This window comes from Jaculus jaculus, chromosome 17 (assembly GCF_020740685.1).
Source record: "Jaculus jaculus isolate mJacJac1 chromosome 17, mJacJac1.mat.Y.cur, whole genome shotgun sequence".
Lineage (NCBI taxonomy): Eukaryota > Metazoa > Chordata > Mammalia > Rodentia > Dipodidae > Jaculus > Jaculus jaculus.
Window position 1 is genome coordinate 38,537,446 of NC_059118.1, and position 14,295 is coordinate 38,551,740.

A 14,295-nucleotide genomic window follows, 5' to 3' on the forward strand; every position below is an offset into this window, starting at 1 on the left:
TATATCTGTAAGGTCCAGTCCCCTTATGACCTCATTTAGTCCAGATGCCCCTCTGCTTATTTTTTCCTGGGATGACCTGTCAATTAATGAGAATGGAGTGTTGAAGTCACCCATTATCTCTGTGTTTGGTGTTATCTGCTACCTTAGTTATAAAGTGTTTGTTTGATGAATTTGGGAGCCCTATGTTAGGTGCATATATGTTTAGGATTGTAATGTCCTCCTGCTGGAGTGTGCCTTTAATTAATATAAAGTGACCATCCTCATCTTTCTTGACCAATGCTGGACTGAAGTCTACCTTGTCAGTTATTAGTATAGCAACACCTGCTTGTTTTCTAGGCCCATTTGCTTGAAACACCGTCTTCCAACCTTTCACCCTAAGATAATGTCTATCCTTTGTAGAAAGGTGAGTTTCTTGGAGACAACAAATTGTAAGGTCCTGCTTTTTAACCCAGTCTGCAAACCTATGTCTTTTCGTTGGGGCAATGAGGCCATTGATATTAAGAGATATTATTGAAAGGTTTGTATTTATGTTTGCCATTTTTTCTTTGTGCTTCCGGTTCTACCTGTGCTGTCTTGTGTTAACTACTATTTGAGTATTGCTAGTTTTTTCTAGGTTCCTTATATGTGTGCTTTACCTTTTCTTCAGCATGGAGGATTCTATCGAGTATTTTCTGTAGAGCTGGTTTTGTCTTCAAATACTCCTTTAACCTGCTTTTGTCATGGAATGTCCTTATTTCTCCATCTATTTGAATGCATAGCTTTGCAGGATAAAATAACTTGGTTGATAGTTGTTATCTTTCAGAACTTGGAATATATCACTCCAAGCCATTCTGGTTTAAAAAGTTTGTGTTGAATAATCTGCTGTAATCCTGATGGGCTTGCTTTTGTAGGTAACTTGATTTTTCTCTCTAACTGCTTTCAATATTTTTTCTTTGGTGTGTGTGTTTGGAAGTTTGATTATAATATGGCTAGGAGAAGTTCTTTCTGGGTTTTGTCTGGCTGGGGTTCTAAAGGCTTCCTGTATCTGTATTGGCACCTCTTTCCCAATTTGGGGGAAATTTTCTTCTATGATTTTGTTGAAGACACCTACTATGCCTTTGGAGGGGAATTCTTCTCCTTCTACTATGCCCTGAATTCTTATATTTGATCTTTTCATAGTGTCTTGAATATCCTGAAATTCCCACTCATACTTTTCTATAAGTTTGTCTTTCTCTTTGTTGGCCTGTATTAGATCTGCCACCTGGTCTTCTAGCTTAGATATTCTGTCCTCTCCTTCATCCATTCTACTGGTGAGATTTTCTTCACAGTTTTTTTTTTTTTTAATTTTATTTCATTAACTCTTTCTTCATTGCTAGTAATTCTGACTGGTTTTTCTTTATTATTTCTATTTCCTTATTTATGTCTTGTATTGCCTTGTTTATTTCATGAAATTGGTGTCCTGCGTCTTCTTTGATTCCCTATTTAAGTTCCTCTTTGACTCCTTTGATTTGTTCTCTAACTTCTTTGAACATATTTACAATCATTCTTTTGAAATCCTTCTGAGGCATTTCCTCTAACTCGTTCTCACTGGAGGTCATTTCTGATGCATTAATACTTTTAGGTGGATTTATATCATCTTGCTTTTTAGTGTTTCTTGTGTTATAATGTATATATTTTTGCATCTTGGAATAAGTTAATGCTTGGATTTCTAGCTAGCTGGGTATTCTTAGATGTATCAATTGATTTGATGTTATATATTTTCAGGGTAGGATCTTAAAGTGTTAGGTGTAGCTCTTAAGACTCTCAGAGTGGGTTCGTGGCCAAGATGGTGACCACGTAGGTGCGCTGCAGATACCTGGGAAAGAAAGGCAAGAAATTAAGGGTTATCAGGGTCTTCTTGCCAGTGGGAGTGCACAGAGTGGGGCAAAATAGGGAAGCATGCATCCCCCCTCGGGTGGGTAGTCTAACCCAAAACATACAGCCGCTGCCCGCAGCTGTGCTCTGATCGAGTGCCCACCAGCCTATCGCGAGCCTGCCAGCCCGCCGCTGACAGCTCTGCCTCTGTTCTCTGATCATGTGTGTTGGTCAGCCACGGTGTGCTTGGTTCGCACTCCCATAGGGGCCACCTCTGCCATGATTAGGCGGCTGCCAGACCCCCTGCTGCTATTCTCTGATTGCTTGCCAGCCGGCCAGCCTCTGCTGGGTCCTGATCCCATGCCAGCATCAGCTGCCTCTGCACTACAATTGCATGTGCATTGTGCCCAGTCCACAGCAAGGGCCACACAAGTCCACAATGAGTCACGAGTGCCAGCTCAGGTGTCATCCCCTTCCTGTCCATTGCCACTCATCCCCCACTCCCCTGAGGCAGGAGAGCGCAAACTGCTTGCAGGTCCCAGTGGACACAGCCAGAGTTTGGGTAGCTTCAGGGCTTGCTACCTCAGTCCCCTTTCAAACTCAAATTCAGGCAGCTTTGGTGCATTTCTGGGTGAGAATTTAGGCAACTTTGGTGTCCCTGTCAGGCAATAGATAGGCGGCTTTGGCAAGAGAGAGCAAAAATCCAGGCTTCTTGCAACTGCCCCAGGCTGCCTTGGATTATCATTGAGCTAGATCCCAGGCTGCACCACCCACCTACCTGCCCATACACTGACATGGGTAGACTACAGCGTAAAAGAAATAACATGAAAAATAAAATGCAAGAAAATCCAGACAGATCACCCAGTCCAACAAGGATTACATCTAACTAAAACATAGAAGAGTGTTTAGGATCAGAACATGAAGTGGAAGCTATGAGCAATGCAACCCTGACCAACCTACTGCTAGAACTTGCAGGAAAGCTACAAAGGACAGATAATCGTGTGAATGCTACCCTCACCAAGCGAGAGCAATATGATAAGACACTGGAAGGAATTCAAAGAGAGCTAAGAGAGTTAAGGGAGAGTGAAAAAAAAGAGGACCTTAAAAATCAGCTGGCCACACTAAATGAAATCATAGAGAAATGCAAGGATGATTTCCAAGAATCATCAAGAAAATCAGAAAATGAGGTGAAAAGGGAGCTGGACAGAGCAATGGAAGTGATACATAGGAAAGTAGTAGAAAATGCTAACTTAATTGAACAAGTCCAAAACTGGCTAGAGGCTAACAAGAATAGAGTCAGCAAAGTGGAAGATACTAACTCTTATCTGGAACACAGGATGGAAGAAACAGTTCAAGAGTCCAAAAATTTCAGTAAGTTCAAAAGTTCCTGTGAATAGAACATGAGGGAATTGTGGGATACACTTAAACGTCCTAATATCAGAATCATTGGAATACCAGAAGGAGAAGAATTTCAGATCAAAGGCATGGAGAACTTATTTAACAAAATGATTGAAGAAAACTTCCCCAGTTTCTTAAAAGAAAGGCCCATCAAGATACAAGAAGGAAACAGAACACCTAACCGACTAGACCAAAGGAGAAACTCCCCAAGACATATTATCATTAAGACTCTAAACATTGACACCAAAGAGAAAATGCTAAAAGCAGGTAGGGAAAAACAGCACACCACTTTCAAAGGAAACCCCATCAGAATTACTTCAGACTAATCAATGGAAAAACTGAAAGCTAGAAGGGCCTGGAATGAAACCCTCCAAACTCTAAGAAACTATGGCTTCAAACCCAAACTACTCTACCCGGCAAAATTCGCCCTTACAATAGATGGCGAAAGGAAAACTTTCCATGACAAAACTCAGCTTTACAATTATAGGAACACAAAACCAAACCTACAGAAAGTATTCCAGGAAATTCTCCACAGAGAAAAAACAAATAACCAAACAGAAATGCCTACAAGAAGCAGATCACAGCCACCAAAACCAGAGTAGGCAGAAAAAATTTCAAATTCCTTGGAAATGCCAACACACCTCTACCACCACAACATGGCAGGGATCAAATCAAATCTCACAGTCATCACCCTAAATATTCATGGCCTTAATTCACACATCAAGAGACACAAGCTAACAGGGTGGATCAAAAAATTGGACCCCTCAATCTGCTGCCTTCAAGAAACCCACCTTAGTACTAAAGACAGAAACCTTCTCAGGATGAAAGGGTGGAAAACAATATTCCAAGCAAATGGGAATAAGAAACAAGAATGTGTAGCTATATTAATATCAGATAAAATTGACTTCAAACCAAAAACAATCAAAAAAGACAAAGAAGGCTACTTCCTACTTATAAAGGGAACAATCCATCAAGAGGATATTACAATCATAAATCTGTATGCATCAAACACAGGGGCACCACAGTTCATAAAACAAAACCTACTTGACAATGAAACAGAAATAACCACCAATACCATCATAGCTGGGGACTTCAACACACCATTGTCAGTAATAGACAGATCATCCAAACAGAAGCTCAACAGGGAAGTAAGAGAACTCAACAAAACCATAGAGCACTTAGACCTAACAGACACCTACAGAACTTTCCATCTCAAATCCACAGACTACACATTCTTCACAGCAGCCCATGGAACATTCTCTAAAATAGACCATATACTGGGTCACAAAGACTGCCTCCACATATTTAGGAAAATCGACATAATTCCCTGCATGATATCAGATCATAATGCTGTATTCCTAGAACTCAACAACAACAACAAAAAAAAAAACAACAAGAACCCTAACGGCAACTGGAAACTGAATAGCACACTCTTAAATAATAAATGGATAGTGGATGAAATAAAAAATGAAATTGCAAAATTCCTGGAATTGAATGACAATGAGAACACATCATTCCAAAATTTATGGGACACAATGAAGGCAGTCCTCAGGGGAAACTTCATAGCACTCAATGCCTTCAAAAAAAAAGACATAAAGATCCCAAATCAATAGCCTAATCATCCAGCTAAAGGCATTGGAAAAACAAGAAAAATCCAACCCAAAGAGCTCCAGAAGGAAAGAAATAATTAAAATCAGAGCAGAAATTAATGTATTGGAAACCAAGGAAACAATTAAGGCAATTGACAAAACAAAGAGCTGGTTCTTTGAAAAAATAAACAAGATTGACAAACCTCTGGCCAATTTGATCAAGCAAAAAAAGGAGAGACTCCAAATTAACAAAATTCAAAATGAAAAAGGAGAGAGCACAACAGACATATCTGAAATTGGCAGAATCAACAGGACTTATTTCAAAAACCTCTACTCCACAAAACTGGAATATGTGGAGGAGATGGATAAATTTCTGGTTGCATATCATCTACCAAAGCTAAATTAAGAGCAGATTAATCACCTCAATGTACCCATCACACTCATGGAGATTGAAAAAGTCATAAAAAAACAGCCCAAAATGAAGAGTCCAGGACCAGATGGATTCCCAGCCGAATTTTATCAAACCTTCATGGAAGAACTCAAACCAATCTTTCTAAAATTGTGCCACACAATTGAAGAACAGGGAAAGCTACCCAACTCCTTCTATGAAGCTAGTATCACCCTAATCCCAAAACCAGGCAGAGATGCCACAAGAACAGAAAACTACCAGCCTATTTCCCTAATGAACATAGATGCAAAGATCCTGAACAAAATACTCGCAAACTGAACTGGATGCTCTAGATCTCTTCTACTTCTCCAGTGCTGCTTCAATTTCCTATACACCTCACGTTTTAGTAAAAGTGTGTATTTTGCTGAGTTTTTTTGGTCTTTTTTTCCCCCCAGTCTGCTTTGGCATGGTACCTATGCCCCCATCTTAACCAGAAATCTAAAGTATATTCTTATCAGGACATGAATGTATAAGGAAAATCTAGTATACATACATTAATCATAAATCTTTGTAGAAAAAAGAATAATAACTGGTCATTTACCACAAAATGGTGGTATTGGAGAACATTGGGTTAAGCGAAATAAATTAGGCATATAAACACAAACATCATATGTTCTTTATCACGGTGGAAGTACTTTAGATATAGGGATATGGCACACCTTTCTGAGGCAGTGCTTTCTAAAGAAAATGTAAACTGCATTACAATCTGGGGCGAGTAATTTAGGCTTGCTTATGGTATATGGATATAATGGAAATCCAGGGATATTTTCAGAGGGACTGACCTAATTTGGTGATCCTGACATAAATGCATGAAGGAGTGATGGATTTAAGCTAATCACAGGGCTTCTGGAACAGCCTGAGTTCTCTGTTTAAGGAGTGGAAGGTCATTTCTAAAAGATGGTTTCCAAGACTGAATCTGCTGGATGACTTTGACATCAGGCTACAAGTGCCTCCCCCCCAGTAATAAGACTGATTCTCCTATGGCATCAGGGCAAGCATGTCATCCTTGCAAACATTTGTACTGTATATCAGAGGCACATGGATCTATGGTAGTTATGGTACATCTCCTTAAGGTATGTTAGGTAGACTGTGAGCATTAATGTGTGCTTAAAAGTAATTTTAAAAAATTAAGGATAGCCAGAAATAAGCTGTGATTTTCTAGTGCTTAAAATATCAGTATTGATGGGCTGGAGAGATGGCTTAGCGGTTAAGTGCTTGCCTGTGAAGCCTAAGAACCCCAGTTAGAGGCTTGGTTCCCCAGGAGCCACGTTAGCCAGATGCACAAGGGGGCAAAGGCGTGTGGAGTTCGTTTGCAGTGGCTGGAAGCCGTGGCGCACCCATTCTCTCTCTGCCTCTTTCTCTGTCTCTGTCACTCTCAAGTAAATACGAATGAACAAAAAAAAATTAAAAAAAATATCAGTATTGAGACATTGCATTAAAATGTTCTAAATCTTTGAAAAATTCTTGGTGTGTTGGCAGGGAAATAAAGACTAGAGGTTTATACTTTCACTCTGGCTTTACTACTAATTCCCAGGGTAACACTGGCCAGCTGACCTGGACTTTCTTCCTCTGTAGACTAGAAAGCATAGAAGCTTGTCCTTAATGTCCTTTTAAAGTCTAAATCACTTGGATTTATTCATCAGTGTTTAGTACAGACAAATTCTTGCCTGGGAAAATGAGCATGGTTTACTAATGAAATCCATAAGCTGCTGCTGCCCCCTGTTGTATATTGTTTTATTCAGTTATCTCACTTTGGGGTGAAGCTAAAAGACTGGTTAGATATTATTATTATTATTCTAATTTCTACTTTCTAGCATTCTCTATCCACACATTCATGTAAAATTAACAGAACAGATAACATTGTAATTTCTTTGTGTCATGTACTATAATAAAATTAAAGCTCAATTATTATATTTAATGACTATTACCTATAATATCCTGAGTAAATATATTTCAAAAATTGTTCAGTGAACACTTTCCTTATAATCTCATAAAATAACTTTATCTGAGCCTGTTAGAGAAGAGCTTGAGTTATTTTAAATGAATATATTTTGCCTAACAACAATATTAGAAATACAAATCATTTTAAGGCAATTTAGGATTTAATAATATGGCAATTCAACAATAACATGTAATATCAAACAGAAAACACAGAGGACTATTACATAGTGATAATCTACAAGTTTAACATGTCCTTATATTTATGGTATATAATTTCCTCTAAACATACTATACTTTGTGCTATTTTTAAAATTAGGCAACTCCCTTTGTTGGCAAGATGAAAACTCAATAATCTTAACATTCTTTTGCTATAGAAACCCTGGAAAGTATGGCTGAAGAAAACCAGACCCTGATGGCAAAGCATGGACCCTAGGACAGTAAGGAATTCAGCAATAAAAGAACTGAGTGCCTGACTGTGAAGTGAAGGCTGAGATGCTCTCTGGATTCCCAGATGAAGGGAGTCACCAGTCATCATCACCAAAGGCTCCAATTTCCTCCACCATACTGAGGTTGGTGGTTTTATAAAAGAGTCTCCACAATAAAATGAATACCCATAAGAAGACATTCTCTAATGCATAAGGACATGTTCTAAGTGAACATCAACAAAAACTTGGCTTTTGTCATTGTTATGTGCTTCACATAGAAAAATGCAAGAATTCAAAGACTAAAATTTGGCCACATTGTTTAGGAGTTTATATTTAAGACATATACACAATGTGGAAAGCTGCAAGGAGAGGTAGAAGGCAGAAGCATGCCTCTAAGACAACCAAGAGAGGGCAGCTTCCAGCTTGCAACAAGCCATGGCTTTATGGACATATACCTGCCTGACAGATCTGTGCAGACCAGCCAATCTCAGTTTCTTCACCTCTACAATGAAGTGTCATTAAATCTGTAACACAGGCTAGTTGTAAGGATTAAATGGGTAACTTCATGCAGAACTGTATATGGCAAGTAGGAAACATGACAAAGAAGCAGGCTGCTTTTGGCACAGTCAATATTACTATCATCACCATTATCACAGGTGACTGGTCCCATCATGCCACCTACCTCATAGATGAGTTGGTTTTTATCATACATGTACAGAAGCATATCCACCTGGCTTTGAATTAAACCACACACCTTCATCTTAGGTGATTTCATGACTGGTCCTCTTATAGAGAAGTAGGAGTAAGACTGCTAAAGAAATTTAATATACAATCACTAATCTAGCTAATGATGTAGGATGGTTTTAGGATTTCTTTATTTTTATTTTATTTAAAAATTTTATACAGAGGCATGATCACAGCTATGGTACCTCCTCAACTCTCATTACACACTTTTTCAAAGAATTCTCACCACTAGCATTTACATGGACCGGAATAAAGCACTTCTCAATTCATGGTTGAAACCATAATTCTGGAACCTCTGTAGGCCTTTTAATAGCTGAGTTCCACCTGCTCATCTTCACCCCTCTGGGGGCTCATGTGTCAACCACCTTTTACCCAATCTTTCATTTTCCTTTGATCATCATCACATCAGAGAAAGACATTGCTGCACACCCTGTCTCCTTGGGGCTATCATGTCTCCATGAAGTTTTTCTACCCACTTACCTCAGAATATGGCCACAAGAACCCAGGAATATGAATTTTCAAGCAAAAAGTATGTCTCTGTTTTATTCAATAATTATCTTTACGCTATAATAATATATTGACTTGCTCCATTTTCATACCTAGCACAGTGGAATAACAGATTAGAACTGCATTCTTTCAATAAATATCATTGAGCATACTGCAACACTGTCTAGAGTCAGATGTCTCTCTTTGCCTTAGGAAGTTTTCTAGACTTTGTGAGCTGTAAGTATATACTTTTTATCTTTGCATTTTCCTATGCCTGTCAAAAGAATTTAATAGATGTTCAATAAAGTACTGGTTGATGAGATAAAACAGTAGAAAAGTATAGAAGACTTTCACTGGCTACTCTAATCAATATTTTACTAAGTTACTATTCTTTACTTCATGCAGCGAGTATGGAAGGAATGCCTATCACCCCCTTCCTTTAGATGTGCTAAGTGCTGCTTGGTGGCACATTACGCATTCTGGGACCATACTTCAATGTATCATCTGATTTTCTTTTTTCTAAGTTATACAATTTATGAATGAATAGCCTACAGGCATATGTGAGAAAGATTGTGAAGTCACTGGAAAAGTCAAGTTTAAACAGCTTTCACTACCAAACAGATGAACTTGATATTACTTTATTAAATCTAAACCTGTTGGGTTTTATAAGCTTGCATTATTCAGTATGAAGTAAAATTTGAACACTGGACTGAAGAGAAGCCAGCTTCTCCAACAGTGATGACATGCCCTGCCTGGGATTACTCTGCTTGTGATATTCTTTTAAAATTTTTTTTTTGTTTATTTCACTTGTGATATTCTTGAGATCAATGTCTACTTGGGGGAAAATTTATCTAGTAAATTAGTCTAATAACCCATTAGTTTGTACATTTCTGGAAAATCAAAAAATACTTTAAAACTTATCTTTTACAGGCAGTTACAAATTCTAACAGTTTTTATATAAAAATTTAATGACACTGAAATTATACTTAAAATTTATATACATCTTAAATATCTGTAGTAATATCTATAATTTGTTTATATAACAATGCTACTTATTATTACATAATGCCTTAGAAATATAATAGTACTTTATATAAGAAAGCAAAACACTTGAATGAGTTTATTAGATATTAACAAATTACCTCAAATATGACTTTAGAAAAAACATTCAAAATCTTAACCACTACTTCAAATATAAAACAGGATTTTGCCAATAACCATAGTATGTATTTATTTAAAAGCCAAAAAACCATGAAAACATATTGACACACCCAAATTTAAAAAACAAGTCTGTTTGTTTCTTAGTGAACCTGGCCAGTCTTATACAATAAAATACCACTATGCAATGCAAAACATGAATTATATTATAAAATATGACACAAGTTATTATCTTTACAGAAAGAAAAATTTTAACAGTAAGAGACATGTTAATATCACAAAATCTTTAAGCAGGAATGTAAATTACCCTGTCTTACATTAATAGTGTAATGCATGCCTCAGAATGTCAGGATGAGAATAAGTAAAAATAATATGTCATACATGAACTTTCTGACTTTTTATATAAAATATCAGATATTATTATACAACATATATTTGTTTATTATAATTGCATTTTAAAATCATATGTTGTTTAGAATTATTTAGAAGGCAATAGCTAATGGAAGCATTTAAAAATGAATATTACAAATAATCCAGTAAAATGTCTACCATACAAGCATTAGTATAATAAAAAGTGAAGCATCTATCTTTAACCCCCAAAAGGGCTATAAGTGATCTCAGTTTCTCAGAATAACCCCATTTTAGAACACAACCTTTATTCAATATGCCACAGAAGAATATGACATTCTATCTACTGGATGTATTACAAGACCTCAGCTCATATCCAGACAGGAGGCTGAATTGAGGGACCAGACAAACGGAGCACATTCATGCACATAGCCTGCTTACAACACACAAGTACAGTGGGGACCTTCTGATCTCCATAGCTCTTACTCGTAAGCAGCAGAACTTGCAAAAGGAACATGTTTGATGTTTCATTTCTTCTGTGTATAATATTTGTCTGACATTTAAATGAAAAGCAGTAAAGTAGTATTTACTAGTGCCAGAATGTATGCCTTTTGCTTTTATAAACTGTAACACAAAATATCACCTATCAAAATTGAAATGCATGACCCATTTCTTGCCAGTAGAACAGCCTGGTGGAGACAAGAAAGAAAGAAAGAAAGAAAGAAAGAAAGAAAGAAAGAAAGAAAGAAAGAAAGAAAGAAAGAAAGAAAGAAAGAAAGAAAGAAGGAAAGAGGGAGGGAGGGAGGGAGAGAGGTAGCGAGAGAGCGAGCGAGGGAGGGAGGGAAGAAGGAAGGAAGGAAGGAAGGAAGGAAGGAAGGAAGGAAGGAAGGAAGGAAGGAAGGAAGGAAGGGAGGGAGGGAGGGAGGAAGAAATGTTACATGGCAGAAAGCCACCCAATACATGGGCTGGAGACATGGATTAATGGTTAAGGCGCTTGCCTGCCAAGCCTAAGGACCCATGTTTGACTCTCCAGATCCCACAAAAGCACAAAAGTGAGGCAAGTGCAAGGTTGCACATGCCAACTAGGTGGCACAATTGTCTGGAGTTCAATTGCAGTGGCTGAGGCTTGGCATGCCAATCCTCTCTCTCTATCTTTCTCTTCTCTCTCTCTGAAATAAAAAGATGCACTTTGCAATATTACAGGTTTGGCTAAACATATATGTGAGGAATATATGACCAAGACAGACTAGGCATTAAATGTGTTGAGTATATTATGTGTAAATGGACAAGGTTTCTACATAGGCACTGATGCCCTCAGATGTGAGATCTTGTTTAGCTGTGGCCCTGGTTGGATCTTCCCCTGGTAGTCTCATTATGCCCTCACATACATGTAGATCCAAACTGTCCAGGTCATAGAATGAGGAAATAGGCTTTGAAATGTGAAGTGCATGATATAATAGAAATATTTATTTTTAATGAAATCAAAGCTCCCATTGAACATTGTGAACTTTTATAAACTTTTCAGAATGATGTATTTGATACATGTGTGCACCTAGCATTTTCCCTCTACAATTAAAAAAAAAACATTATTTCTTTCTCTCTCTCTACTTTTATGTTCCCAAAGATGAAGAATGACATTCCTCTCACCTGAAGTCAAGTTTGCCTTCTTGACAAAGGGGAGATTATATATACAAGCATGTTAGTATATTCATCATTTCACTATCTGTGGGAGAACCCAGGGGCTCATTTCCCCTATTTCATACTTGTAGTGCTTTAACATTTGCTATGTGATTCTCTGCTAGGTTAAGGGGCTACAGCTTTCAGAATAAACTTCTTGCCTACCATGTAGCCAGTTATTCAATTGGAGAACATGTTATAATTTTTCTTTTTGCACTCACACCATCAGTGTGGCTCTTAGACCAACACAGTAAAAACAATATGTAAACCAAAGACATACACTCGCAAATAATTGGGAGGTGGGGTGACTGTAGGCCCAATGAAAATTTTGCTCATTTTGTTGCTTTGTTGACTCTATCTGGAGTGTGAATGCTGTGAAGTAGATCTTTCAAAATACATGAAATCCTGAAATTGGAAAATGAATACTATTTAGATAGAAATGACAGAGATAATTTCATATAACACATATAATATCATTTATTATCAAGACAATATTATAACCCAGTTAAAATCAATATCAATACATATAATGAAATATTTATATAGACGATCTTTCTGTGAAGCAAGTAAAACTGATAATGTTAGTAGACAATGGGCTTCCCATCTTCAGTATCAATTTACAAAATTTTACTGTTCAAAGAAGGAAAGTTAGATAAATATGAGGATGATAACAAGGAATATACTGACAGGCAATCAGAAAGAGGATAAGCACATCAGCTTTATACTGGTTTTATTATGCCAATAATCGTGGAATAGGTATTTATAAGTAGGGAGAACCATAACTTATAGAAATGATGGCAATTATATCCAACGAATGTCTAATATCTTCCAAGCACCCCTTAATACTTTAATGTAATATATCTATCCATAACCCTAGAACCTATGTTTTTTTTTCTCTCTGATATACATGAGAGAATTAAGTTTCTAAGTGCTAATCATTTTGCAAAACATGTGCCAGGTTTCAAAACAAATTCTTCTACTTTTTTTTTTAAATAATTTTTTTTTATTTATTTATTTGAGAGCGACAGACACAGAGAGAAAGACAGATAGAGGGAGAGAGAGAGAATGGGCGCGCCAGGGCTTCCAGCCTCTGCAAACGAACTCCAGACACGTGTGCCCCCTTGTGCATCTGGCTAACGTGGGACCTGGGGAACCGAGCCTCGAACCGGGGTCCTTAGGCTTCACAGGCAAGCACTTAACCGCTAAGCCATCTCTCCAGCCCTCTTCTACTTTTTTTTAGCGAAGGTGCATAGTTTTCCTCAGAAGAAATAATGCTCTCTATTCTATTAAAAAAAAAAAAAAAACTTACAATGAGAAAGCAAGCTCCAAAAATTGTGGCTTTCATCTTCACATCTAGGTCCAAAGGGAAGTGAATCTCAAAGTGGTCAGCATTTGCCATTGTTGATAATAAGCCATTCCATTTCCTGATTATACTGCCAATGGTGAAAGCCCCATCTAGGGATTTGACCTACAATGCCAAGAATTCAATTTTATGATGACAGAAATTATTAAAGTGCATGTTTCAGTCTTCTTGGAAGCAGTTTTGCTGTGATAACACAATATAATGCAAGAAAGAACATTGCAATTAGACAATTTCAACAACAAAATTATGGCCAAGCAGGATTAATTCTTTTGAAATGTTTTAGTAATTGGGCTGGGATATATCTTAAAATTTTCACACCAGTTCTTTTTATCAATGAATTATTAGGAGACTTCATGAGAGGAGACATGATTTGAATTGATAATCTCTTTCTTATAGTGCAATGATTGGGAAATGGGAAAGAAGTCATTTCCAACAAAGTGAACATCTGCACAAAACCAGAGGACTGTACCAGATGCTGCGTAGCCCCTGTCATAGGAGACTTCATGAAACTAAAGGTCTTCAACATGGACCATGGCACTTGCCATACTAGAAACATCTGTTTTCTGACTCAAATGGCAATCAGAAATGGGAGGGATCACTCATAGCCTGCTCTGGCAATCTGGCTTGCTGACATTTTCTACAAGCCTTTTTTTTTTTTCGAGGTAGGGTCTCACTCTGGCCTACACTGACCTGGAATTCACTACGTAGTCTCAGGGCGGCCTCGCCAGCAATCCTCCTACCTCTGCGTCCCTAGTGCTGGGATTAAAGGCATGCATCACCACACTCGACCTTACAATAGCCTTTTAATAAATGAGTAATGTTTAATTATATAGTGATACAGAATGAGAAAAGTTATTAGGTATCATATGGTATCATATGAAATGG

General features: G+C 37.5%; 1 protein-coding gene across 6 annotated transcripts in view; it reads right to left on the minus strand.

The window, feature by feature from the left end:
- Nucleotides 1-11,194: 11,194 nt before the first annotated feature.
- The window catches only part of Plscr4 (phospholipid scramblase 4), a 56,488-nt gene continuing 53,387 nt past the window's right edge, over nt 11,195-14,295 (minus strand). For all 6 annotated transcript variants that reach the window (XM_045136993.1, XM_045136992.1, XM_045136991.1 and 3 more), the window contains 2 exons: nt 13,357-13,515; nt 11,195-12,452 (listed from right to left, as the gene is read on the minus strand). In XM_045136993.1, the coding sequence (XP_044992928.1) occupies nt 12,402-12,452; nt 13,357-13,515 (210 nt within the window). In that variant the 3' untranslated portion in view covers nt 11,195-12,401. The remainder of the gene's footprint in view (nt 12,453-13,356; nt 13,516-14,295) is intronic.